This window comes from Euleptes europaea, chromosome 7 (genome assembly GCF_029931775.1).
Source record: "Euleptes europaea isolate rEulEur1 chromosome 7, rEulEur1.hap1, whole genome shotgun sequence".
In the NCBI taxonomy this organism is placed as follows: domain Eukaryota; kingdom Metazoa; phylum Chordata; class Lepidosauria; order Squamata; family Sphaerodactylidae; genus Euleptes; species Euleptes europaea.
In genome coordinates, this window is record NC_079318.1 from 34147729 (window position 1) to 34174740 (window position 27012).

General features: G+C 43.6%; 1 protein-coding gene across 1 annotated transcript; it reads right to left on the reverse strand.

The window, feature by feature from the left end:
• Window positions 1-27012, reverse strand: EIF2AK2 (eukaryotic translation initiation factor 2 alpha kinase 2). Its single transcript, XM_056853350.1, has 15 exons — window positions 26891-27012; window positions 24935-25055; window positions 22082-22296; window positions 20529-20655; window positions 19194-19264; window positions 17675-17771; window positions 17081-17115; window positions 16746-16811; window positions 14324-14443; window positions 12363-12497; window positions 12061-12156; window positions 7424-7604; window positions 5427-5561; window positions 4124-4222; window positions 1-111 (listed from the first exon to the last, which is right to left on the reverse strand). The coding sequence occupies exons 1-15, from the start codon at window positions 27010-27012 to the stop codon at window positions 1-3; spliced, it is 1731 nt and encodes a 576-aa protein (XP_056709328.1).

Genomic DNA, 27012 nt, shown 5'->3' on the forward strand with positions numbered 1-27012 from the left:
TTAACAAGTGTGTAGGCCATTCTGTTCTCCTCGATTTAAAAATTCCAAGATCGTAGCTGCTGAAGGTCTCTTAGATGGTTCTACTGAAAGCATTTTTTTAATTAGAGCTGCCTGTAAGGAAAGAAAATAGTATTTGTAAGAAAAACTGTAATGGGGAATGGGTGAGAAAAATTATGAAAGATATTTCACTGCAGTATACCTCTGTTGGAAACTCCTTAACCATTTTTTGGGGAAAGATACATTCTTTAATGTTGCCCCACTCCTGAAAAAATGACACAGATAGATTAAATACAATTTATAAACAAATCAACTAACAGAAGTTTTCACTGCTTAAATCAAAAAGCAATTTTGAGATAGACAGCATCTGCCTATTTTCCCTACTTGGCCAAATGAATGCCTTCCCACACTGATGACCGGACAGAGCAGAAACTAATGTGCATAGATAATGTAATCTCTTTGCATAACTTAATGAAGAAGGAACAGAGTTGGCAACTATATAAATTATATCATTTATTTACATTATTTATAGTCTGCCTTTCTCATTTGGACTCAAGGCATGTTACACAGAGTAAGTCAATACAATCGACAGGATGGGACATTCAATGAACAATACAATAGGATTAGGTTGTAGAACTAACCAGAAGTCTAAAACCAGAACTGAAGCAAAATAGAAGTGTTAACATGCTGCATTAAGTGATGCAAAGTTCCACAGTAGGATACTAGTTTCAGCAAGCTATTTACAGTAGTATAAACCACAGTCCCTAATAATTTTTCCAATTAACATGGTGAATCATTTAGTACAGTCCAATACTATTGCCTGTGTAGAAAAGCCCTCTTGAATAATTCAGTTTTGCATCGTTTGAGGAAAGCCAGGAGAGTGGGAGCCTTCTTGACCTCAGGCAGGCTGTTCCATAAGGGGGTCACAACAGAGAAGACACATGTATGAGCAGTTGCTGATTTTGCCCATTTGCAGGTTGGTTCCTGCAGAAAGCCTTGCTCGGATGAGCGAAGCTGTCATGGTGGAGCACAGGGGGAGAGATGGTCGCGCGTATATGAGGGTCCAAGGCAATGAAGGGCTTTGCATGTGATAGCTGATATTTTAAATTGAGCCTGGTAACTGATGGGCAGCCCGTGACGTGCCTGCAAGATGGGAGTAATATGAGTGCTCCATTTAGCTCCCAATAATAGCTGAGTCTTGGAATTCTGCACCAACTGGAGTTTCCGAGTTGATTTTGAGGGGAGACCAATGTACAGTGCATTACAGTAGTCCACTCTCAATGTTACTGTAGCGTAAACCCTGGTGGCGATATCAGCTGTATCAAGGTAAGGGGCCATCTTTCACACTAGACTGAGTTGGAAGAAAGCCTTTTTTGCAACTGCATTAACTTTCTTCTCCAGTAATAATGCTGGGTCCAGTGTAACCACAAGGCTCTTAACTGAGTCAGCAAGGGACAGCTGAACTCCCATCAAAAGTAGGGAGTATAACGTCCTTCAAGATCTCCTCCTTTCCAACCAGCGTTACTGTCAAGAATATGCAAGCATGCTGTATTATTTTGATAGGACAGCTGAGAAGGAGCTGTCAGTGAGAATAGATCCACTTAATCTAGCTGATGCAAGGTGTAGAAATGACTTACTCCAGCAGAGTGGACTGGAGAGAACTGGATGGAACCGGTAGTATGATGCAATACTGCAGGTGGCCAGGCAATTATCTATGCATGAGATATGTATATAAGTGGCATGGCCTCTAGGGCTCAGTGTTGGGGTGAATATACTGACTAAGCCAGAGGCTCTGCTGAATTGTATATAGAGCTTTTTGAACTGCACTGTGAATAAACTAGCACTTTGGTAGCAGATACCGTCTGGTGGAGTTTCTTGGGCATCTGATTAAATCTGCTGAACTCACGATAGGGTTATGGGCCCAGCGGGAACCGCTGTACCACAGGTGTGAGTGTGGTAGCAGCACTACAGAGTCCAAGACGTCCAGAGGCTACAGGTGCGGAAGCTAAGACAGGAAAATGGCACAGACGCAGGCACAGACGTTCTTCCCAGCGGAAAGGCTCACAGCTGAAAACTACAGCGTATGGTCAGTACGACTGGAGCAGTATTTAAAGCGGGAAGGTCTGTCTTTTCAGAGTTTAATTTCAATCTGTTCACTCTTAGCCATTTTACCACAGCAGCCAGGCAGTTATTCAGGACCTCTACCGCATCACCAGGGGATTTGGAAAAGCATATATAGAGTTGGGTATCTTCCACATATTGATGACATCCAAACCCAAAGCTATGAATGATTTGTCCTAAGAGCTTTACATAGACATTGGAAAGCATGGGGGACAGAACAGCACCCTCTGGAACTCCACAGAAAAGGTCCCACACTGATGACAACTGGTCTCCCACAGAAACCCTCATTTCAATCTGTGAGAAATGATTTGAACCAGTTCAGCATGCATCCTCTAATACCTACTTCTGCCTCCAAGAGCCTCAACAAGATGGTATGATCTACTGTATCAAAGGCTGCAGATAAGTCCAAGAAGGCATGGCCTTTGTCTACCCACAGATGGAGGTTGTCAAATAAAGCTAGCAGAACCATCTCTGTCCCATAGCCTGGCCTGAAGCCAGAATGAAAAGGGTCTAGAGCAGATGAGTTATCCAGGAAGACCTGGAGTTGGTCCGTTACTATTCTCTCAATTGCCTTACCAAGAAAGGGGAGGTTAGAGACCGGGCAATAATTGGCCACATATTTCTGGAGGGATGGTTTTTTTAAAGAGGATATAACCTCCTCTTTCAGTGCCGAGGGAAGGTGTCCTGAGTTATATCAGCATGAAGAGCCTATCAAGGCAAAGGAGCCTGGATTCGTTTGGTAATAGATAGCATGGTATGAGCCAGTCAAATATAGTGCTTTTTTCTGTTTTTCTGTCCTGTTTTTCAGTTTCAAGAGAGGTTTTGAAAAAACTTTCATCATGGAAAAAAGAGCAGTGATGCAGAAGAAGAATCCTAGTCTGTCACTCGTAGTCCAATACATCTGGATTACCAATTTTTTTAAAAAAATGTGACATATGTTGAAGACCGCTCTAAAGTGGGGGGGGGGTCTAAAGAATCCCTTCCCTAAATGCTCAAGTGTATATCCCTGAATGGTTAAAATACTTCCAAGCCACCCAGAAAGCTGAGATTTTATATGCAGATAGCCTCAAAATGCACCAGAAACTAACACAACTAACAGTCAGAACTGGGAATGTGTTGTTCATTCTTTAACAGATACAAAGATCCCAGAACAGAATATGCACATGTGGGGTAGAATGTTGGGATGTAAAATATAGTGGCAGAAGAGAGGCAAATTGTATAGTCTTGTCACTTGAATCAGACCATGATTTGGGAGAGGGATACTTCAGTAACAGGTGGAATGAGCATTTAAACTTGCAGACTGCATGCTCAGAGTTCTATATCACACTCTGGTGGGGGGCACAGTTTTGAACACTAGTACTCTACAGAAGGGGCCTCCGTCTGGTGACCCAAGAAACCTCAAAGGTAAGGAATCAACATGAAATCCTGGGCTAATATTAATGCAAGTGGTTTTGTGAATAATATATAATAAATTTAATACAAACGCAAAATTAATATAAATATAAACAACTTGTATGTAGCCCTACAACAAATTGTTTATATTTATACTAATTTTGTGTTTGTATTAAATTTATTATATATTATCCACAAAATCACTTGCATTAATATTAGCCCAGGATTTCATGTTGATTCCTTACCTTTTGGGTACTTTATTCTAGTTTTATAGGGTTAAGGGTTTTTTCCCTTTTGTTGTTGCTAGACCCAAGAAACCTGGCATATACACTTCCTGTGTATAGTGATGCCAGCAGAGAAAGATGAACTGTCAGGTGGCAGTATCCTATGAACGATCAACAAACTCTTTTCTCTGTAAGTGCTAGAACAGCAGAGATGCTGGAGCAAGTTAACTCCAAAATGTCTCCAGCCACCTTTTTCCTAGGCCCGCTTTCTTCAGTAATTTTTTTTCTACTACATGTGTTTGTGGGATGTTGTTTTGGAATATTTTCCTATGCACTCATCTTAAGTAATACATGCAGGCAAAAAATAAGAGAGTTTTCTGATAACTTACCTTGCTTTTCTCATAATCTGTTTCAAATATGCAAAGCATTTCAATAAAAATTAATCCTAAAGGAAAGATATCCACTTTTTCTCCATAACGTACCCCTGCCTGCAGAGAGCACAAAATGGACATTTCACATGTACACGTCTATGTGTTTAGAATATGTTTCAACAGGACATTTTTATAGAGCTTAATCCTGTCGATCGGACAGAAATAAAATTTGTAACCAGGTGCAAGTTTGTCTAAACATAAACTTCATATTATTTCCAACTTAATATCATTTGGGAACTTCCAAAAAGAACACAAAGACAAAAGATTTAACTTTGCATAGTGGTATCGCAAGACCTCATCATACTAAATATTGTCGAAGGCTTTCACGGTCAGAGTTCATTGGTTCTTGTAGGTTATCCAGGCTGTGTGACCATGGTCTTGGTTTTTTCTTTCCTGACGTTTCGCCAGCGGCTGTGGCCGGCATCTTCAGAGGAGTAACACTGAAGGACAGTGTCTCTGTGTCAAGTGTGTAGGAAGAGTAATATATAGTCAGAAGGGGGTTGGGTTTGAGCTGAATCATTGTCCTGCAAAAAGTATCAAAGGTAATGTGCTAATCATTGTCCTGTAAGTATCAGGATAATGTGCTAATGAGGGTGTGGTATGTTAATATGGAACCATTGTATCCTGAAGTGATCTGTTGATGTGTGAAATCCAAAGCTAATCTGCATGGCTATTGTGGACTGTAGTCTTTATTAGTCTGGAGGTTTTCAGGACAGGAAGCCAAGCCTTATTCATTCTTAAACTCTCTTCTTTTCTGTTAAAGTTATGCTGATGTTTATGAATTTCAATGGCTTCTCTCTGCAATCTGACAAAATAGTTGGTAGAATTGTCCAGTCTTTCAGTGTCTTGGAAAAAGACCCTGTGTCCTGTTTGTGTCAGTCCATGTTCAGCCACTGCTGATTTCTCAGGTTGGCCAAGTCTGTAGTATCTTTCATGTTCTTTTATCCTTGTTTGTATGCTGCGTTTTGTGGTCCCTCCAGACTAACAAAGACTACAGTCCACAATAGCCATGCAGATTAGTCACACAGCCCAGATAACCTACAAGAACCTCCTCATACTCTTTGGGTATAGTTCCTGTTCATTTTATGAAGGCCTTGCATGTGTGATCAAACCTCAATTCTACAGCCGTGTGACTCTGACATGGGAGTCACACTGCAACACAGATTATTCAGCTTATCCATGTAGACACAAATCAAATGAAGAGTTTCCCTAGGAGAAATGTGTCAATGCATGTACACAAATCAAGTTTTAAAAGAATTACCTGTTCAGGGGCCCTATAGCCTTTTGTCCCTCTGTTTTTTGTCCGTTGTACTGATGGATCACGTACACCCGACGTTACCAATCCAAAATCACTTATCTTTATTTTATCTTCTTTAGATATTAATATATTTAGAGGCTATAAATATAAAGCACACATTAGGATATGTTACATTTTTAAAAAATTCTGTTTCCAGTTATATATGTTACATATTACAAAGGCTGGATTTCACCAGTGCAGTAGACAGACATAAAGCTTGGATGTGCACAATGTGGTTTGTTGCTGGGCTTGTACAGACACTTCACTTCTCCCTTTTCGCGTAGGGAATCCCAGTTAAGATTTGTCCATGATGAATAAATGCAGTCTACTAATGACAGGCTACCAACAATTTCTAATCTTTGGGATGTACTCCAGGCAGTATCTGTTGGATTTAACACTGGGCCTAGTTTGATTGGCAGGGGGCTCTGTGCTCCTGTTGAGTCGGCCCCTCCCTTCAGGTGGCAGTTAGTTCTAACGGACATTTCCAACTGTCAGGTTCACTCAAGACTCACTCAGCACTCAGACGGATTCAGTCAGAAGACTTTCTGTGTAACTCTGTGTTCACTCTCTGCCTCACACTCATGAAGAAGTAACGTTTCAGAAAGCCCAGGGTTTTCGGGTGCTACTAAGGACGCAACAGAGTCACTGTTCCGACTTTCGAAATCTCACAGAGCTTTCTTTAAACCAATAAGGTCTACTGCAGGGGTCCTCAAACTACGGCCCACGGGCTGGATCCGGCCCTCCAGGGTCCTGAACCCGGCCCCCTCCTCCCTCGGGAGCCGCCGCCGCGCCCGTCCCTTCCCCAAACTAAGGCGGCCGTTCACCATATAAAGCGTCGGTGGCAGCAGCGGAGCAGCGACACCTGCGCTGACCCAGGAGCCGCCGCCGCCTCTACGCCTTCCCTACCGTGGCTTCCCTGAAGAGCCGCCGCCGCCTTCCTTTCCCCAGGTGCGTGCGCGGCTCGGGGGACGGGAGGCACCACCTCAGACTACAATGTGCCCCTCGCCGCCGCTGCTCCTCCTGCTGCAGCAGCCGCCGCAGCCCTGAAGGAGCCATGCCGGGCTGGAAGAACATCCCCGTCTGCCTGCGAGGCGAGCGGGCAAGCGAGCGCCGGGGCCCCCGCGTGGGGGGCTTGGGTGGCAGCGCCTCAGGGGAGGGCTGAGACCCCCATCTCCCACCGGCCTCCTCCCGCGCCCTTCCCCCTCCCCCTCAGGCGCTCTTTGCCAAGCAGGGGGCCAGCCCAGCCCGCCTCCCGCTCCAGGAGGTGAGAAAGGAGGGCACGCGGTGGCTGGGGGGTCTCACAGCCCAGCGAAGGGGGGTGTCGGCCATGGAGAGGCACCTGGGGGAGGGGCGGCATGTCCTCCTGCCACAAGTTAACTTTTCTTTGCCTGGGCGCCTGGCTGCCTTCCCAGGGGGCAGGGGGGGCGGCCGGCCCCCAACAGTGTTTGAGGGACAGTGAACTGGCCCCCTGTTTAAAAAGTCTGAGGACCCCTGGTCTATTGCTTTAGAGATGAATCATTTTAGTGAGTCATAAACCTCTATGCTATAAACTGTTGCCTTTTTACCAAAGAAGAATGTTTACAGAGGATCCTCTGATGAAAGACAAAGAGAAAGGCAAGCCTATTATTCATGGTATCCAGGTTGCAGTCTCTGAGGACTACGGCTGGCGTTTATTAGACATTCTCTCTCATAGGTACAGCTAAGAGAATAATACTTTTGACCAAGGGGGTTGAAAGTATGCTTCAGATACTGGTAGACAAGAATCTGAATGAATTTAAAAAAAAATAAGAATGCTTAGATAAAAGCCTGAGTATTATATATGTTTTAAATTAGGTTTGTGTGTGGTTAGTATTGCCCAACCTGAGCCTCTGGAATGGGACAAACAGAATTCCAATGCAGAACAGAGGAAGCTAACAATTTGTGACCAGCTACTGCATTTTATCTACCCCCTATTTACTTACCTTGAGATCTCTATGAATTAAGTCTTTTGAATGAATATATGCCACCCCTTCCACTATTTGCTGGAATTTCATTAGGGATTCATCCTTGCACCTTTTCGTATCTCTTTTTCTATTAATCCAATCAACCAGTGTTCCCTTCTCACAAAATTCCATTTCTATGAAGAGACAGTCACATGGTAAGCTGCAAAAATTAAAAGCATGGCACAGTATTAAAATGGGCAGCATACAATTCTTCAGTGTAAATGAATGCTGCAATGCACAATTTAACATATCTGAGTTTAGCTATAGCAGATTTCACCTGAATTAAGCAGCTCATTTGAGTTAAGCTCTGAACTTATTAACCCAACCTTTTTGATTTCTGCCTATAATTAAACTTCAGTCAATGCCAGAGTACCTAGTTAGGAAAAAGGCTTCATTCATACAGCAAGTATACCCATGTGCACAAACCTGACCCACAGACCCAATTTTACATAGGCCTTTTATGCAGGGACGTTTCCCCACGGTCACCCCCGCCGACTGCTTTGGAGCTTCCTTTTGATTATGCATGCCTTTTCTGCCCGTCAGAGGTTGCCCCGCTCTCCCTGCATGTTTTGCCCGCATTTTCCAGATTCTGGCTAACACAGCATCTGGAAAACACAGGCAAAATGCACGGGGAGAGAAAGGAGACTTCCAAAGGGGAGAAAAGGCATGCATAATCAAAAGGAAGCCCCCAATTACAGGGGTGACCACAGGCCATACACTACTCTGACTACCTCTAATTACGGTTACCAGGGGTCTAGTATTGTCCCAAACAGTCCAGTATTTCTGTAGACTGGGGGGGGGGGACTGAGAAAATATTGGGCATATAAGTGGTCTGGTATTTTTAGGGCTGAGAAGGAACCAGGCCTGGGAGTGAGGGCCAAAAGGCAGCATCAGCAAAAGGCAACAAAGCCCGTCATCTGCCAGGGCCTGGGCGAGTAGCAGAAGCAGAGGAGCACCCCTCCCCTCCCCCCTCCTTGCTGTACTTACAAGAGAATAAAGAACCCATAAGAACATAAGAAAAGCCCTGCTGGATCAGACCAAGGCCCAGCAAGTCCAGCAGTCTGTTCACACAGTGACCAAACAGGTGCCTCTAGGAAGCCCCCAAACAAGACAACTGCAGCAGCACCATCCTGCCTGTGTTCCACAGCACCCAATATATTCGGCAGGCTCCTCTGATCCTGGAGAGAATAGGTATGCATCATGACTAGTATCCATTTTAACTAGTAGCCATGAATACTCCTCTCCTCCATGAACATGTCAATCGGAGGCTGGGAGCAGTCAGCCACTCGCTTTTCTCCAGCACGCTGGCACTGCAGCTGATCCTGCTGCGCGCTGGGAAGTACATGAGTGTGTCTCCCTCGAGCCATCACTTTGTGTAGGCGGCCACAGCTGGATGCAACTTTGGTCGGTTCTCTCTCTCCCAGAGCCATCAAATGTTTTTGCCTGAAGAAGGAAGCTGAAACAGCTCCACTGCTGCAATGCTGTAACCATACGTGCTGTAACAGCTCCACTGCTGCCATGCTGTAGCCATGCTGAGCCTTCCCATGCCCTGCTTCTGCACTCTATCTGTAAGTACATGTTCCTTCCAACCAGAGGAGAGCATTGGCTCCACAGGCTTGCCCTTGCTAGTTGGACTGAGATGGGCTGTTGCTGCAATAGCTGTTGGCAAAGCTTGCAGAAATAAACCAGCAGTCTTATGAAGCCTTAAAGTGTATTAATATGCATATAAAGCAAACATAAGATAGAAAAATGATATTGTAATTCATATCATATTCTTGGGAACATACATTGTTGCCCCAACATAAATCACAAAGTTACAGATGTAAAGGACTGTTAACATTGACAGTAAATAGAACACTAGAGCACAACGTAAAATAACGCGAGTTGAAGTTCTACGTAAGTGGCTCCTAGTGTCTGTAGCTTTGAGGTTCCGATCTTCCCCTGTGTATTGGGGTGCGGTTCTTGCTTTACAGGGGTCCGGTTATTTTATCACCCTGTTTCGACCTTTTTTTAGGTCTTCTTCAGGAACCACTATAATATTATAATGATGACCCTGGCCAGGGTGTCGCAGGCCTCGCCCCGGGTTCCCGACTCACCTTGCACTCCGGCAGGCGGGATTCCGACCGCGCCACAACACCGGCCGGGAACAGCAGCCGGCGGCGTCAGGGAGACCCGCCCTTTGTTCCAGGCCACGGGGTAGATGGAACTGGGAGGGCGGAGGAGAGTGATGCTGCCCCTGGTCGGCATACAGGCCGCCAAGGCACAGCCTCACAGGCCCCTTCTCTCCCCCCCGCAGGACGACAACCCGAGCAGGGACCAGCCGGTGGGAGCGGGGAAGCGCGGCGCACCGGACTTCACAAGCCCCGTGGAGGTGACGGACCGCTGCAGGGGTCGGAGGTGGAGACCATGCCCGAAGCCCAGCTTAGCGGCGGCCGTGCAAGGGCAGGGCGGGGGTGTGGCCGCGGAAACTGGCAGATGACCAGAGCGGCCGCGGAGGGGAAGCGGGGCACAGAGCCTTATGGGCTCAGAAGGGGTGGAGTCAGGGCAGGAAGCCTTTAAAACGGGGTGTGGGGTGGAGGCCAAGGATAGCCGGGACGGGCTGGCTGCAAAGAGCCCACAACCCTGGCGGACTCAGACGGGGAAGAGAGTTCTGATTCCCTGACTGAGTGGTCTGAGGCCGAGGAAACTCCACAGCCACGGGCTCTACTACGGGGAACGGACCAGGGAGTACCGGCTGAGGGTTTCAGACCCCACACATTATAACACAATAATACAATTGTGTTATTAACTTCTAAGATTGAAGGCAACTTGGCTTATAGGGACTTTCGCTTTGTACATTCAATTGTTATATGTAACAACTTAAAATCATTATTAAACATATTTTATAACTTGATAATACAAGAGTTAGAAACATATATAAGAACATAAATATTCATTACTTACACGCTAGCTGTCAAGTAACCTGCTTTCGCATTGGTTAAGGGTTGGATCCTACTAGATTCTCCACTAGTGAAAGGAGGAGGAGCCACTTTATAAAATGGGCCAAGATTAACAGGGGGCAATAAAATGATCTCCTGTATGACTCTTTGTTGTCCATTGCTAATAAGATCACACCCCTGAAGGACTACTTTGTAGCACAGGGAGTAGACCTGGTATGTGTGACCGAGACCTGCATGAGGGAGGGCGAAACTGTTGCCCTGAAACAACTGCTCCCCCCCGCCCCCAGGTTTCTCAGTCCTTCATCAGACTCAGACAATGGGCTGGGAAGGTGACAATACTCACCGAGGAATCTTTCTCCTTCAGGGCTCTTCCTGGCCCAGAGATCCCCAGCACTGAGCGTGTTGGCCTAGTGTGGGACGCCAAGGAGAGCTTGGCTATCTGACACCCAGATACATTTGTTGATGGACAGCCAACCAGGTACCACCCCAGACACACTGGACAGGTGTTTGGAGGCTGTGACAAATTGGCTGAAACAGAGTTGACTGAAATTAAATCCATCAAAGACGGAGGTCCTATGGCTGGGTCAGGGAGGGTCGGAAGTGGTGCACCGGCTCCCAGCTCTTGATGGTGTGCAACTGACAGCTGTATCCACAGTTAAGAGTATGGGTGTGATCCTAGACACCTCCTTGTCAATGGAGGTTCAGGTCACAGCTGTAGCCAAGGCGGCTTTTTTCCATCTCCACCAGGCTAGGCAGCTAGTGCCGTACTTTTCCCACCCTGAGTGGTCTGAGCCACAGTGATCTACGCTACGCTCACCTCCAGGCTAGACTACTGTAACTTGCTCTATGTAGGGCTGCCCTTGAGGCTGCTACGGAAGCTCCAGCTGGTCCAGAATGCCACAGCGAGGGTCCTTACCAGGACTCCGCTGAGAGCACACATTCAACCTGTGCTCAGGCAACTGCACTGGCTCCAGGTGGAGTACCATATCAAGTCCAAGGTGTTGGTATTAACCTTTAAAGCCCTAAATGGTCTGGGACCATCGTTCCTGCGGGACCACCTCTCCCAGTATGCCCCCCAAAGAGTGTTACGCTCAGCAAATTACAACTTGCTGGTAGTCCCCAGCCTGAGAAGTTCCCGGCTGTCCATTTTAGGTCCTGGCCCCGGCCTGCTGGAACTCTCTGTCAAATGAGACCCGGGCCCTGCGTAATCTGGTGCAGTTCCGCAGGGCCTGTAAGATGGAGATATTCTGCCAGGCCTGTGGTTGATGAGCACCAGTGCTGTACACACGTAGTCACTCAACAACCAGAACAGTGGCCAAGGAAAGACCCAGAGAAATGAAATCAAGTGAATTACATCAAATATAATAAAGTCAATAGACCTCTGTTATGCATCAAAACATCTATTTCACAACTTCAATCTCCCTCCTCCAGGATATTATATACCATTACAGGTTTAAGCAGGCAAATGCTGTTCCTCTTCTACCTTGTCCAAGTAATGCTTAACTGCCTCCTGGAGGTTACTGTACATGTTTAACCTCTGTGGGACTATTGGAGAAAAGGTTTTTATTAACCATCTATGATTCTATGTTGTTTAACAACTATATGCACCCCCTTGCCCAGCTTGTCTGGAGTTTTGGGCTGGGTTGTCATCAGTACACTGATGACACCCAGATTTACCTGTTGATGGACGGCCAACCAGATACCGCCCCGGACAAACTAGCCAGGTGTTTGGAGGCTGTATCACACTTGTTGATAGGCATGAGATTATAAAGTCTGCAATTAACAGGAGCAAATAAAGCCCCATTACAAATAACGGGGAAGGAAAATCCCATTTCCCCCCTCCTCACAGCTAAAATTTTGTGAGCCATGTCTTACCAATGTCTTACCATCTGTCATGGGCAGGGATTGTTGCTGCCTCAGAGTACTTTTCAATACTGGCATAGAAAATGAACTCAAAGAACATTATGCCATGGATTTACCTATTATCATGTATGCTGTCCTCTAATCCAAGACTGTCTTTTCCAATCCAGCAACCATAATATCGGACAATGTTTTCATGGTAAAGGTCTGCTAAAACTTCGACTTCCCGTTTAGCTTCTGCCATGTCTTTTTCTCTACTGGTTGGGAAAAAAAGACTCATTACAAACATTCAAAAGGGATACCCTAAAATGGTGACAGTTATTCTAAAAATCTGTTGTTTATTGGATTAAGTGCAATAAAAACAAAAAAGAGAGAAATTAATTAGATAATTATAAATTATTTTCAAAAATGAGGTTTCTGATTTGGAACTCAATCATAAGTTGTACGGAAAAAAATATCAGAAACGTAAAAAGGAAATACTACAAAGGAATGATGTTGTGTCATTACTATAATTGAGATGTTTCTAAAGTTCCAACCACAAAAATCTCAGTAAAATAAAAAGATCAATCATTAATTTAAAATATTTTAATTTACAAAGCATAGAATTGGCATTATCAAAAAATCTATTTCCTTGCAACTTTAATATGATTGCATTCCATTTACTTGTTCACTGCTTTCAAATGAAATGGCTAAGAGATGCAAACCATTTAGCCCCCCGCTGCATTTACCTATAACAGGGTGACTGCCACTGTCACCACAGCTGTTATCAGATCAGTGTGGGTGCATATAAAAACATCTGCCCACATTGCATCCTGACAGCATGCAATATGAAAGTCACAGATACAGATGTTACTTGGCCATTATTTAAGCACTCTGGTGTGAATGCAAAGGTTGCTTTCTGCGAGTGTAAGTTACTTCTGCCAGTGGAAGGGTGGGGGTGATTGTCACCAATTTCCCTCTCCTGTTGGAGTCTACTGAGCTCCCAAAAATGATGTTCCTGGTAGAAAGGAAAACTGGCAAAAAAAAAACTGTCTCTCCTTCCCCTGGCAGTTTATATCAGTCGAAAAATACCTCTGGATCCAACCCACTCTCAGGGCAAAGCAAGTAGATTAAAATTATGCACTAATTTATTATCCATTCTTCTATGCCGCTCTTCCTGACAAAGGCTGTTACCGCACTTGTATTCCCAGCGATGTATTAAGAGTTTGAAAATGTTATCAAAAATACTGTTCGCACTTTGTTTGGCCCCTTTAGCTGTGAAGACGTCTTCCAATCATTCATAAGCCATGGTATCCAAAAACCCTTTTAAAGCAATGTTTTTTACAACATTTTCAAACTCTTAATACATCGCTGGGAATACAAAGTGCGGTAACCCCCAAAGCCAGTCTCAGAGCAGCTTATCTTGGTATGAGAACAAGAAGAGTTGGTTTTTATATGCCGACTTTCTCTACCGCTTAAGGCAGAATCAAACCAGCTTACAATCACCTTTCCTTCCCCTCCCCACAACAGACACCCTTGTGAGGTAGGTGGGGCTGAGAGAGCTTTATCAGAGCTGTGACTAGGCCAAGGTCACCCAGCTGGCTTCATGTGTAGGAGCTGGGAAACAAATCCAGTTCACCAGATTAGCCTCCACCACTTATATAGAAGAGTGGGGAATCAAATCCGGTTCTCCAGATCAGAGTCCACCACTCCAAACCACCGCTCTTAACCACTACACCACGCTGGCTCTCTACACAACTGTAGAGTCAACAACAAACATGCCACTACAGGTACCTATAAAAAGGATCTTAGAAGCAAAACAAAGCTGGGTATATTTCCTCACACATTTTATAAATGTTTCTCTGCTATAATACTAGCCGAGGATAAAATCACTATTTGTGGGCACTTCAGTTTTATGTAAAAAAAAAAAAAAAATCAGTAATGCACAACCAAGAAACTGAAGAGTAGTGGCATATATCAGTGATATTACACCCCAATTAAATCTAAAATTATCAAAGGCCAAACAATTAAATGTGTTATTCTTCCCATTAAAATTTAAGAGCTGTTAACTGTTTAATAAAGTAAGCATAGGATTACTTACGAATTGAGTTTCACTCGTTTGACTGCACACACTCTCCTATCAATTGTATGCTTTGCCTTGAAAACACACCCAAATCCACCACGCCCAATTTTCTCTATATCTTCAAATTCATCAAGAAACCTGTTTCAAGAAATGAAAGTGAGTATTATATATGGCAAAATCTTTGAACATGTTAAGGTGGCAATACAGTCCCCATGATTATGACGATTCTAGATCCAAGCAGGCCAAGACAAAGTATGTTAGAAGACAGATCATTTGCCCTGTCTTTTGCATGCTGAATGATGCCTCCAAATGATGTCTCCAATGCCCTGTTTCCACACTCTAATCCTTAGTTTCAATTATAACATTTACAGTGTGGTCCTAAGCAGAGTTACACTCTTGAACACATGAAGCTGCCTTATACTGAATCAGAGCCTTGGTCCATCAAAGTCAGTACTGTCTACTCAGACTGGCAGCGGCCCTCCAGCGTCTCATGCAGGGGTCTTTCACATCACCTAACTGCCTAGTCTATTTAACTGGAGATACTGGGGATTGAACCTGGGACCTTCTGCATGCCAAGCAGATGCTCTACAACTAAGCCACAGCCCCTTCTCTCTTCTAAATCCACTGAAGTCAACTCAGGGTGTAACTCTGCTTAGAACTGCACTGTTAAGGAAGTCCCAGTCATATCTTCATGTTTTTAAAAATGGTCCTTTAAAATTCAATTCCAAGGAACATATAAACAGTATACAAAGATAATGGTGAAAAATCAAGATAGAGTTATTTCTTTTTTTATGGCAATAACTTCCATTATTCTAGTTTAAACAAAGAATGCCCAAATTATCCCTGTCTGAAAATGACAGAAAACTGTTGTTACTTGCCAACACAAACACAGAGCAAGATACCCTGGAGCATGGACATTTATCTAAATTGTAGTGGCAATCAATAACAAATCTATGCATTATGCAGAAATCTGGGTTTTCCACAGCTAATACAGAAACAGTAATCCTAGTACATATCATCACAAGTTCACATAGATTCATCAGATCTAATTAAGCCTCCCAGGCATTATAAGGCTGCAATCCTGAAGAGGGTGTGTGAAGCTCCTTAGGAGTCGGCCGGTATGTGCCCATTTAATCCGTGATAAGGGGCACTCACACCATCACAGGTGGCATCCATGCCAGTACCAGGACACTACACCGCGGGAGCAGGCGCTGACTCCTGGCAGCATTCCAGTGGAACTGGCATCCTAGGAGGCATTCCCTGGGCATTCCTAGGGGTGCAGCTGCCTTTATGCAGCTTCCTAACCCCTTTCGCCCAGGGAACACCCCTCTCAACAGCGGTGTAGCTACAACACCTAGCCTCGCTGTTTTCAATGGGGCATTTTCACCCCATTGACAAACCATTATATGTGGCTACTGGCATGGACAGATAAAGCTTGTAACAAATCTTATTTCTGTGGCTTGTGAGGAAAACTAAGCATTGATTCTCTTTATTGTCTTTAATTCCCAAGGAGTTATCCCTTGGAAAATAATGGGGCCAGGGAAACATGGGGTATAACATCTGCAGCACAAGGGGTGGAACAAGAATTGCAGACCTTAGCAATTGGTAATACAGAAGGTGGAATCATCTGCTCAAAACAGAGGGTGGAATCATCTGCTCAATACAGAGAATGAAGAACTTCTCCAGATAAAGTACTGAACTAAGAAATCAATGTAAAATTTATTAGGTCTATAGGCTGCAATCCTAAGCATGCTGATCTGGGAGTAATAAACACGGATTGTTTCATGCCATTAGTATTTTAGGGTGCAGTTACCTACACCACAAGATGTAGCTCAGTTTTGTAAACCACCTTCCAAGGTCTGGTACAGCAGCAACATTAATGCTATGATTTGTACAAAACCCATTATCTATAATCTAGGGCAGGGGTGTTACGAGGGCCAGATATGACATGAATGTCACTTATTCGGGCTAGGCCATGCCTCGCCAGACCAGACTGAGAGTGTGGGGGGATGGCTGCCTCGGCTGGCTAGCCCACAGTGGGCTGGCCAGCCCAAATAAGGACTGGGCAGGTTGCCTTGGATGGCTTGCGGATCGGATAACAGCCCTCAAGGGGCCGGATCAGACCCCCGGCCCTTATATTTGATACCCATGATCTAGGGGATCATTACATGTATGGGAGCGTTGAAGCACACAGGGAAGTTCCACTTACACAGGCACCAAGTACACACATCCACACTACATATACAGAGTTGTCCTGGCCCCTGCAGTAAATGGAGAAGCCTGTACTCTTCCTGGACATTAGGTTTTTGCCATTACCTGCCAAACATACATCTTTCTAAGTAGATCTAAATTGGATCTCACTTCACTACTTTTATCAAATCCAAGTGAAAACAGAGTAAAAATAACGCTTATTGAATATTCAACAGCAATTTCGTCTTACCTTTCATTGGTCGTGTATTTGCTTTGATGCAGCTTTGAAAATTTGGGTGCCAACACTGCATCTTTCCTTAGGAAAATAAAAACGTTAAAATTAAACCTTGTACTCTTATGTAGCTAATGCAGATGCATAGGAACATTACATTTTGATCATTTTCACCAGCTGATAACCAATTAAGGTACAAAGATTAGGATACAAATCTCAAAAGATGCACATTATCCCTCTGGTCCATTTTTATCTTGCCCTTCCTCCAAATAGCATATGGAGACATACATGGTTCTCCCTTCCCAGTTTTATCCTCACAACCACCCTGGTAAGTAAGTTAGACTGAGATATACCTTTTAGGTTTCACATGGGGAACTCTGGGACTTGCCTATATTAACAAAAAGAGAAAAATCAGTTTCAATATAACAATAATACTTTGGTGCCAAATGTTTAGATTCAGTGGTTTCTCTCAAAATCCTAAATTAGATATCATTAGATATCATAAGTCTTGGGCTAAAAATTAAATCCCTGATCCCTCCACCAGCAGATCCCACAGTGCTCAACACAAACAACATCATCTCTGAACACTAATCATTCTGAGAGTCAGGTGATTCAATGCCCGCTACGTGGTTCCCAGATCTCCTGCACTTCCCAAGTCTCAGCAAGTAGCCACTGGCAAGTAGCCACCGATGGAAGTCAATGAGCTTAGAAAGGTTTAACTCTGCTCCCCTCTACACTTCTAAACTATCTTCCTCGCTGCTGCCTGTTGCTTCCCATAACTTGTTCCCGGCCTGCTCAACATATGTTTAATTTTACAGTTGTGGTCTATTATTTTTGTAAATATATAGACCACCAATCTTGTTGGTGTCATCCTAGGAGAAGAATTAATGTATTTTCGGAATGCAGAACCAAAAATAAATAGTTGACAATCGATTTTCATATCATACCAGAGGAGACGAAGAAACTTCACTTAGTTGCATAGCACCAATTTTAGTAGCCAGTTTGTCAGTTACGTCCTTACATTCCAAGTCAGAGTCCATACCACTGCAAAGCAAATAAATAAATTTCAGTAGTATTTGTTGAATTTAATCCATTGATCTCAAGGTATGAAAAACCCCCACAGAAGTTAAGAACATAAGGGTCCTGCCAGATCAGACCAGTTTTTCCTAACCACACGACACATTTAAGCGCAAGTCAATTATTTCAGTCTTCCAAGGTAAAGTACTATGAAATCCTGAACTTTCACATTGGTGTTTTATTTGTATCCATCCCCTCCCTGGGTAAATTTGCTATTTCCTTAACGGAATCATCACCTGGGAGTTACGATATGCCAACTTCTTTCAAACAACTTCAACAAATATCCAAAATTATCAACTGTTAATTGATTACTGTGGCAGGAGAGAATTCTTCAAATTTCAAAGTAAGGGAGATGTTCCATTTCTCTTTACAATATCTCCATTGTTTAATTCAATGACAGAATCTTGGTAAGGAGAATAAAAGCACTCTATCACAGAGAGACTGCACAGTAGAAAAATCGTAATGTTACTAATCAAGATCCTTCGTCTCCTAAACAGACCTGTCTGAATTACAATTTAAAGTGGCATCAGTGTTTTCAACTGTGGCACATGCTGTCAAAAGAACTGGACTTCTGAAGATTAGGTAACTGTATACTTCTTTTGATTTATTTTTAACCCTAGAACAAAGACTATGAAGACTGTTTCTCTGCTTGCCAAAAACCGGAGGAAACACTGCAGCATAAACCAAAGGTAGTGCTGTTCTGAAGAACTTTCGGGTCTTGAAATTGCTTTTTTTAAATTTGTGTAAAATCTCCTGCCATTTATGCTTCTACATGGAACTTGCTGCCTTTTTGTGTTTGGTTTTTATTGTACAGGTTTTCAATTAACTTTGAGCATACGCTACTCCCCCCACCCAAAAAAAGGGGGCCTTATGCTTATGGCATGACAGCAGCCCCCAGCATTGGCTCGGTCTTCCCCTTTTAGAAATCTCAGAGCCAACAGACATATAAGCATACCACTCTCCCCCGCCCCCCAGTTACACATTCCAGTTCTTCCTGACTTGGTGCTTTTTCTGGAACAGGAGAGAAAGGACAGTGGATCCAGAAACAGCAGAAGCAAAGTGATGCATTTCCCTCATCAAGGAATCACAATATAGACACAGAAGCTCCCCTCTGGCAGGGGCACTTGACATAGCAGTAGGGTTGCCAGGTCCCCCTTCTCCATTGACAGGAGGTTTTAGGAGGTGAGGCTGGGGCAACTGCACGAGCAATGCAATGCAATTACATCACTTCCGGGATTTCCACTCCGGAGCAGCTGGGTGGATTGGCAGGCAATTGCCCACCAAAGCCACCCACCTGGCAACCTTACATAGCAGTGACATAGCCATGCTTGGATATCTGGAGGCAGTTGTTATACAATACAGGTAGCCAGCCGGGCAAATGTAACTTACTTCATAGATGCCCCTTCTGATGTTTCCTGGGATTTGCTGGCAAACATTTTTATAGGCACATTTTGTTCTGCCTGGAAAACAATATGGGTTAATCCAGTAACCATCAAATTAAAGGAAATGATTTCTTTTCTAAGTACATCTGTTACTCTGATAGCAAAAAAGTCAAGTTATGAATGCTGCTTCCTCCCATCCAATGCAGATCATCCATTTGTCCCCCTCCATGCTGTTCCTGAGGGGGTCCCCTGGGAGTAGATTTCTGGGGACATTTGCGGCTTTGGCGGGAAAAGTCTGCTCTACTCACATAAATCCTTTCTGTCAGATGACATTTCTGTAGGATCTATGCTAGGAGTGTGCACTTAAAAACTATCGTTTAATTTTTTATTGGAAAGTCAGGAAGGCATGATTATTGTTTTCATTAAATACTGGGAGTTTTGTTACAATCTGGAAAGTAATGTCAAGAACACTACTCCCAATTCAGTGAAAATGATAATTGTGCCATTTCTCAACTAAAAGGAAAATAAAATGATAATTTTTAAGTGCTTGCCTCCTCCCCAAATAGGCAGCAGCAATGGGGAGGGAAGGAGAGAGAGGAAGCCTGTCTTGGCCCTCAGAGGGTCAGTGACATGCTGAATTTAAACTTTAAAGAAGCATTATTTCTAATGGGCAGACCAGTCCTCCGGAGGCCAGGTCTACCACCCATAGCTCATAATGCCCTTTAAACTTTAAAAGGGCTAATTTGCCATGGACCAGCTTACGCACAGTCCCTCCACCCTACTGCCTCCCAACATGATTCCTAATTCCGATATTTTCAGAAGTAGAAATACAGAAACTGAGAATTGTCAGGAAGGGGGGAGGCTTTTGCAGTATCTGATATTGCTGATTCAATCATGAATATGTCAGGCGTTGTATTGTGTCAGCTATATCCAACTTCATACCCTGAATCCAGGGAAAACTCCATCTGACAGTACCTTCTGCTAAGAGGTGGCTGTACCCACACCCAGGACTACATGTGAAGCTCACTTTTCAAACCTTACTTCTCAATCCCTTTTTAAATGTTTACCTTTCAGCTTAATACTCCATTAGTCAAACTGAGGCCTTTGAGTATGCTATTTCTGTCCAGAAAATAAGGCTATTTTTAGAACACCAAAAGAATACAAGACAATGTAAAACATGACCTACACCACAGGTTTTGTTCCTAGAAAGGCAGTATGTATTTCTTTCAACCAGGAACTTGATGTGAAGTATTTGGAATAAGTCTGTTTTAAACTTGCATGGTGAAATAATAATTAATGAAAGCATTGATGAATGTATCTTTACTCTAAGTGTAATACATACCCTTAAAGCTGGTTGGGCCATCAACTTTTCATACGCTTGCTTGGCTGCATTAAATTTTGCTCTTTGCTTGTTGTTTCCTGTACCTTCACCATAAATTTTACCACCAATTTCACAGGCACAGAAAAAGCTAGATAACAAAAGGGGGGAAATCAATGGTCACTGAATATATTTCAGCAAAGTGTGATATCAGGCTCCCAGTGAATCACATAGGTACCTCTAGACCTGGTACCATTACTGGGAGCCAGGGGTGCTCATTTCTAGAATATGACACAGGGAGGGGCCAGTGGAAAGGATAGAGCCACTGCTATCCTCTTGCATCCTATCTGGGTTCTTAGCACTGGCAAAGTAGAACTACACCAAAAAGGATATTTCCTGCTATATCTAGCCAAATCAGAAGCAGGGTTATCCATCCCTGTATCACTTTCTTGCACAGGATGCTACTGTGGCCACAGCAGCAATAAAGTCTAGTTATTTCAATCCTACAGGAAAGAAGCAGCCTAGGCTACAAGTATTCCAGGTATCTATTTCACAAGGCATATGTTTTCAGCCTTTCCCACCCACATTCCTCTGAATCAGGGCTCAGCATAACCTTCATATCCACAGTCATTGCACAAGATCAGAACTTAGTATCTGGCGGAGAAATTGACATCAGTTCTCATTTAAAAGCTAGTAATGCAGAGGAAGGCACTGGCAAAACCACCGCTGTTAAGCTCTTGCCATGAAAACCCCCAAAAGGGGTCGCCATAAGTTGGCTGCGACTTGAAGGCACTTTACACACACACAAAGCAATTTCTAGCATGACTGACAAGATCTGTTTGAAATTGTGGTCTGGTTCACCATATATTACCTAATCCACATGCTCTCTGCTTCCATGTGAGGACTTTCCTTGCCCGCAAACGAAAGTATGGCTGTCCAGCACCGTTGGTAGGAAAACTCATAACAATATAGATAGTTTCCACATGGCAAATCATGCTATACATTACATTGCTGACAGGAACACATGGAAGCAGAGGGGTGGATACATAAGCCAGTTCATATAACATTCTTTTGTGATTCTCACACAATAAAATAGCCTTAAGAAAGTATTGTATTCTCAAAATCCAGTATTTATTTGCAAACCATAAGATCCACTACATTTTACTGGCATGTTAAATCATATGTTTTTGTGTTATTGTTAAGATTTTTTGGCTGCTGTACAAGTACACCTAGCTTAAATTATGCTGCTCTAATTTTGCCATCTGCTCTAATTTAGCCATCTGCTCATTTGTACAGAATTTTATAAAACTGTTAAACAATATATGTCCAGCTCTGATCCCAAATTCTTCATTATACATTTGTACTGACTTCCTGCAGAGAAAATAGGATATTTAGAACTGAAAAGAAACTCTTGGTGCTAAACTGAACCCACCAACATCTACATGTCAAATTTCAATCAAATTTCAGTACCTTTATTGGCATACCATCTACATGTCACCAACAGCATTAATTTTAAAAAGATCCAACCCCCACTCCTCCCCACACCAGCATCCTTCCCAGGATTATGGATAACTCACTTTGGCTTATGGTCTTCTCCACGTTTATCCTTCAAAGGGTACTGAACAGATACTTTATTCTTTGAAGCATATTCATTGAGCAAGCTGATATAGTTCGCAGAAGGTGAAGATGTAATATCAGGAACATTTGAAATAGGCTGTGGCAATTGTGGTGGTGGTGCGGATGGGGACAGAGGCCGCTGCGGCTGCTGCAGTAGTCCTGAAGCAGAATGTGCCTATAAAAAGGAAATGCACAAATTAACCTACTTCATAGCAGAGGCTGGCTGTTGACTCCTAGGGCCAAACTGAATTCTCCCTTTGCTAACAAGAGGAATGGGCTATGTCTGCTCTGACACTAAACCTCGTGTTTCCATTTGGCAGGGGAGACTGACACATCTTAAGATATCATCCTGCTGAATAATGAGTTAATATTTTTCTTGTGTCCATGATGGCAAACCAAAAACAGAAAGAAAATACAGGTCTTGGGTTTGTAGACACAGTATGAAAATGCCCTTAAATGTGTTCAATTTTTTTTTATTCTAAAGAACGTGCCAAGTAAGGTTTTAACTACCTGTTAAGATCAGTCACTGGCCAAACATTAGATCTGCATATATATTTGTTCTCCTCATGCAGGATTCTGCAAACTCACAGGGGTTCAGGAGGCCACTTTCATACTTCTCTTTGTTTCCCCCAACTGTTTAACTGACTCTCAACTTCTCTCACCATTTTGTGCCATCAAGCCATTTTTAGTACATATAACTCTATAGACTAATACGTGTGTGTGTGTGTGTGTGTGTGTGTGTGTCATGTTATTTATTTATTATTTTCAATTTCTATCCCGCCTTCCCCAGCCGAAGCCACTATATAGTCAACAACTGGAAAAGAATAGCATGTGTGTATATACACACACAAACACACTATTTGTGTGTGTGTGTGTGTGTGTGTGTATGTGTAAAGTGCCTTCACAGCTGACTTATGGCAACCCCAGCAATGGGCTTTCAAGGCAAGTGAGAAGCAGAGGTGGTTTGTTATTCCCTTTGTCTGCAGAGGCTTCCTTGGTGGTCTCTCCTCCAAGTACCAATCCTGCTTAGATTCCAAGATCTGATGAGATCAGGCTATACCCATGTTGGTGAACCTATGGCATGCGTGTCGCCAGCACGCAGAGCCCTCTATGTGGGCACACGCGGAGCCCTCGCATCTGCCTAGGGCTGTCCCGTGTTGCCGTGGTGCGGTGCTCCTTCTCCTGAAGCCCATGCTCCCCAAGCCTGCGCTAGCGCCTTCCCTCTCCTTGCACCGGGGCAAGCCCCTCCTTCTCTCTCAGCTGCAGCTCAGCTGTTTGTCGGGCCCCCCGCCTGTTTTCAGTTTGGACAGGGAAGCTGTGGCCGAGCACCTTGCCACGCCCCCCTCCTCTCAGCTGAGCTGCGGGGCAGCTCAGCTGTTTGTCGGGGGCCCCGCCTGTCTTCAGTTTGAAGGGGAGCTCAGCTGTTTGTCGGGGCCCCGCCCATCTTCAGTTTCTTCCATTCTGCTTTCCTGGGTAGGTATTACCACATTGATTGCTCTGCCTTTTTTCTTTTTATCCCTGCTTACTCTGTCAGCTTCTCATCATCCCTTACCATCCAACTGACTCTCTTCACCCCATTCCAACTGCCTTTTCAATCAAAATTGTTTTTTCCCCCTTACAGAATGTTAAGCGCCGTGCTGACTCACCTATATATCTAATTCTGAACTAGGTCCCAGGGTGCAGCTGTTTTAAAAAGGCCCTTTACAGAGACAACAAGGTACTAACTTCTCAGCTGAACCCTCCCCTCCACACCAGGTACAATTATCTCCTAGCAAGGAAAGAAGACAGAAAAAGATTTGTCTACCAGGAACAGTAGCCATCCAGTTGGGGAAGACATTTTTAATTGGGAAAATGAAGAAAGTTAATATCCTCCCAGCCCAGTGTGGTCTGTCCCTATGGCTGCATTTTAGGGTGAAAAAACCATGTGGAGATCTAGTAATGGATCTTCAACCTAATGTATGGTTTGGCCTTTAGTCCTCTTGGTTTCAGTCTGAGAGCTAAATAGAAGAAAATACTTTTCTCCCCTTGAAATCTATGGAATTCAGAAGTACTTGAGCTGGGGGTGGTTCAACAGTAGAACACCTGCTTTGCAGTGAATAGACAGTACTGACCTTGATAGACAAAGGTCCATGAAGCTTCAGGTGTCCCATGTGGCTGGTACTACAGTGGCTTTGTTCTCAGATGTGGACCATATCTTTGACCCTCCTGTTCGGCCAGGATGTATCTCTGTCTGTCTACCTAGCTTCCCCCAAGTCTCATTTCTAAAAGAAATTTCCAACTCTATGATTATAGAGGAGTCTTCCTTGCTCTTAGCCAGCCCAGCTTTAAGCCTCTTATTTATGCAAATTCCCCAAGAAGGGAATATCAATCAAAATATGTGAATGTATGAGTTGTTTTTTCTAAACTAAAACCTCAGTATTCAGGTTAAATTGCCGTATTGGCACTTGGTGATAAATAAGTGGGTTTTGGGTTGCAGTTTGGGCACTCGGTCTCTAAAAGGTTCGCCATCACTGGGCTATACCATCCTCTGTGTGTGTGTGCGTGTGTGTGTGTGTTGGGAAGTAGTGGATTAGAGTCCGCCCCTCAAGTGGAGTAGTGGGGAATCAAACACAGTTCTTCAGAATCCGCTGCTCCTAACCACTGTACCATGCTGACCTAAGCCAGTTTAGGTCCCCATTGGAGATAAAGGAAGGGTATAAATGAAGTAAATACATAAATGGTCAGGGGTCAAATATATATTGCCATTTTCTGGCTAAAATGTTTCTCAAACATCAGCAGTATCCCAGTAGCTGCACTCAGCACAATCCACTCACCTTATTTTCCTGTTGTATAACATCCCAAGCTAATTTTGCTGCTTGACTTCTTGCATCCTTCTTGGATTTACCCATTGCTGGGGGATATTCTCTATTATCTATTACCACCATTACAGTGAAGCTGTAATAATAAAAACAATTCACAAAACACTTTCAATATCCCTGAATAAAAATAAAATCTCAGGTAGCTTTCATTTCTGTAAATCTCAGTTTCTGAATGTTTAAATTATATACTGAAATATGCGTAATTCCTTTTTGCACACTGCCAGCACTTGAAAATATTCACCACTTCCAGAGGTGAAAGAAAGGAAGCAAGCATAGAGATTTTATGGCCAAGTAGTATTTGGTCAAGTTGTGCCATACAGTAAATGCCATTTCAAGCAGTGGCAATTAGGGGAGGAGAGTGCAACTTCATATAACAAACACAGAAGGGACATGTAACAAATATGATAGTGAATGGTCGTTAGAATGCAGTGGTTCCTTCAGAATGCCCACGAGAATGCATCGAGTGATGAGTGATAGGTTGCTTACAGTATGGTCTGTATAGGGATGTCACTTGGGATGTCAACCCAAGGTTTGTTTCCCAATTGAGCCCCAGGCCTTGAGTGCGTCTCTCTTTTAATAAGTAAATGCTCAAAAAGCTGGAGAATTTTCTCGAGAGTTCTTAATTGCTCAGTGAAAGAGGTCTCCGAGACCAGTAAGTGGAACAGAACTATCCTAAAAAAATGTCTTAAATGAATACAAGGGAAATGTTCAAAAGTAGCTGTCTGCATAAAACACCACGAGTTTCAGAAATCATCTCAGAGTATTCAATGGGCACCCACAAACACACTGCATTTCCTCGAGGGCAAAGAAAGTTGCTGGGAATTAGGCAATTTAGCAGGATCCTTACATTTGAATTGTCAATCCAAACGATTATACTCTGGCCATTTGTGAAACAGTCCGTTTAATGCATTCTAATGCCCATCTGAAAATTCAGTTCATTCACACAGTCATTTGCCATCATTCCTTTCAGGATTAATCCAATTCCTTTCAAACACTCCAAGGATTATTTTCTGATCTACATGCACTTGGCCAAGAAACACTGTGTTCTCAGTGACTATAAAGTGAAAACAGTCTATTTTTGCTTGGAAATGAAACACAACTAATCTCCTGCTATTGCCACTGAACTATTTTACAAAGTAGCAAATGCACATACAATATTGGCTATGGATGCAAACAGGTAACATTCCTTTCCTAAAGACTGAACTGACATAAGGATGCAAGAAAGACTCTGACATTAAGAGCAGTGTTTGGAGCGGTGGAGTCTGATCTGGAGAACTGGGTTTGATTCCCCACTCCTCCACATGAGCGGTGGAGGCTAATCTGGTGAACTGGATTTGTTTCCCCACTCCTCCACATGAAGCCAGCTGGGTGACCTTGGGCAATTCACTCTCTCAGCCTCACTCACCTCACAGGATGTCTGTTGTGGGGAGGGAAAGGGAAGGTGATTGTAAGTTTTGAATCTCCCTTAAGTGGTAGGTGAAGGTCGGCATATAAAACCAACTCTTCTTCTTCTTCTAGAAGACTCCACACCACTCATGAGAAGGGTAGAGAGGTAGGATGTTGCACTTCTCAACACCCTGCCAGCTGGCACCTACTTCTTCACTCAAGATAGTAAGGAATTACTAAGGGAAGTATGCCCAAGTGTCTCAAACTTGTACAATGTAGGCCTTGCTCACACAGTCCCCAAACTGCTCCCAACAGCTACCAATTATTAGACAGCTTTTTATCCTACCCTTCCTGCAAGGAATTAGCCAGACAAATTACTCCGCCATGGCCATGTACCCCACCCACAGATTTAAAAAATGAGCTATTGGTTTGTCAATCCTTTCCATGTCCAGAGTGGAAGAGAATTCCTGCTCACATTTTACATAACGTACCCCCAATCCCTCTTGATAGCCTTTGAAAACTTACACAAGATCATGAGGAGGACCTGTAACATCAACATCTTTATAGTCGCATTTTAATTTTTTCCTCTGACAGTATTCATTAAGGTTAGCCATGTGCACCCGTTGCGCAGCCTGATTGTCTGCCAT

Bases quoted from the DNA above. Each gene is read 5' to 3' on its own strand.
- EIF2AK2 (XM_056853350.1), bottom strand. From the start codon at position 27,012: ATGGCAGACAATCAGGCTGCGCAACGGGTGCACATGGCTAACCTTAAT. The intron at 20,656-22,081 runs GTGAGTTATCCA...TTTGTTATCTAG, and splicing joins GGAGAAGACCATAAGCCAAA to CTTTTTCTGTGCCTGTGAAA. The intron at 14,444-16,745 runs GTAAGACGAAAT...TTCTTGAAACAG, and splicing joins AAATACACGACCAATGAAAG to GTTTCTTGATGAATTTGAAG.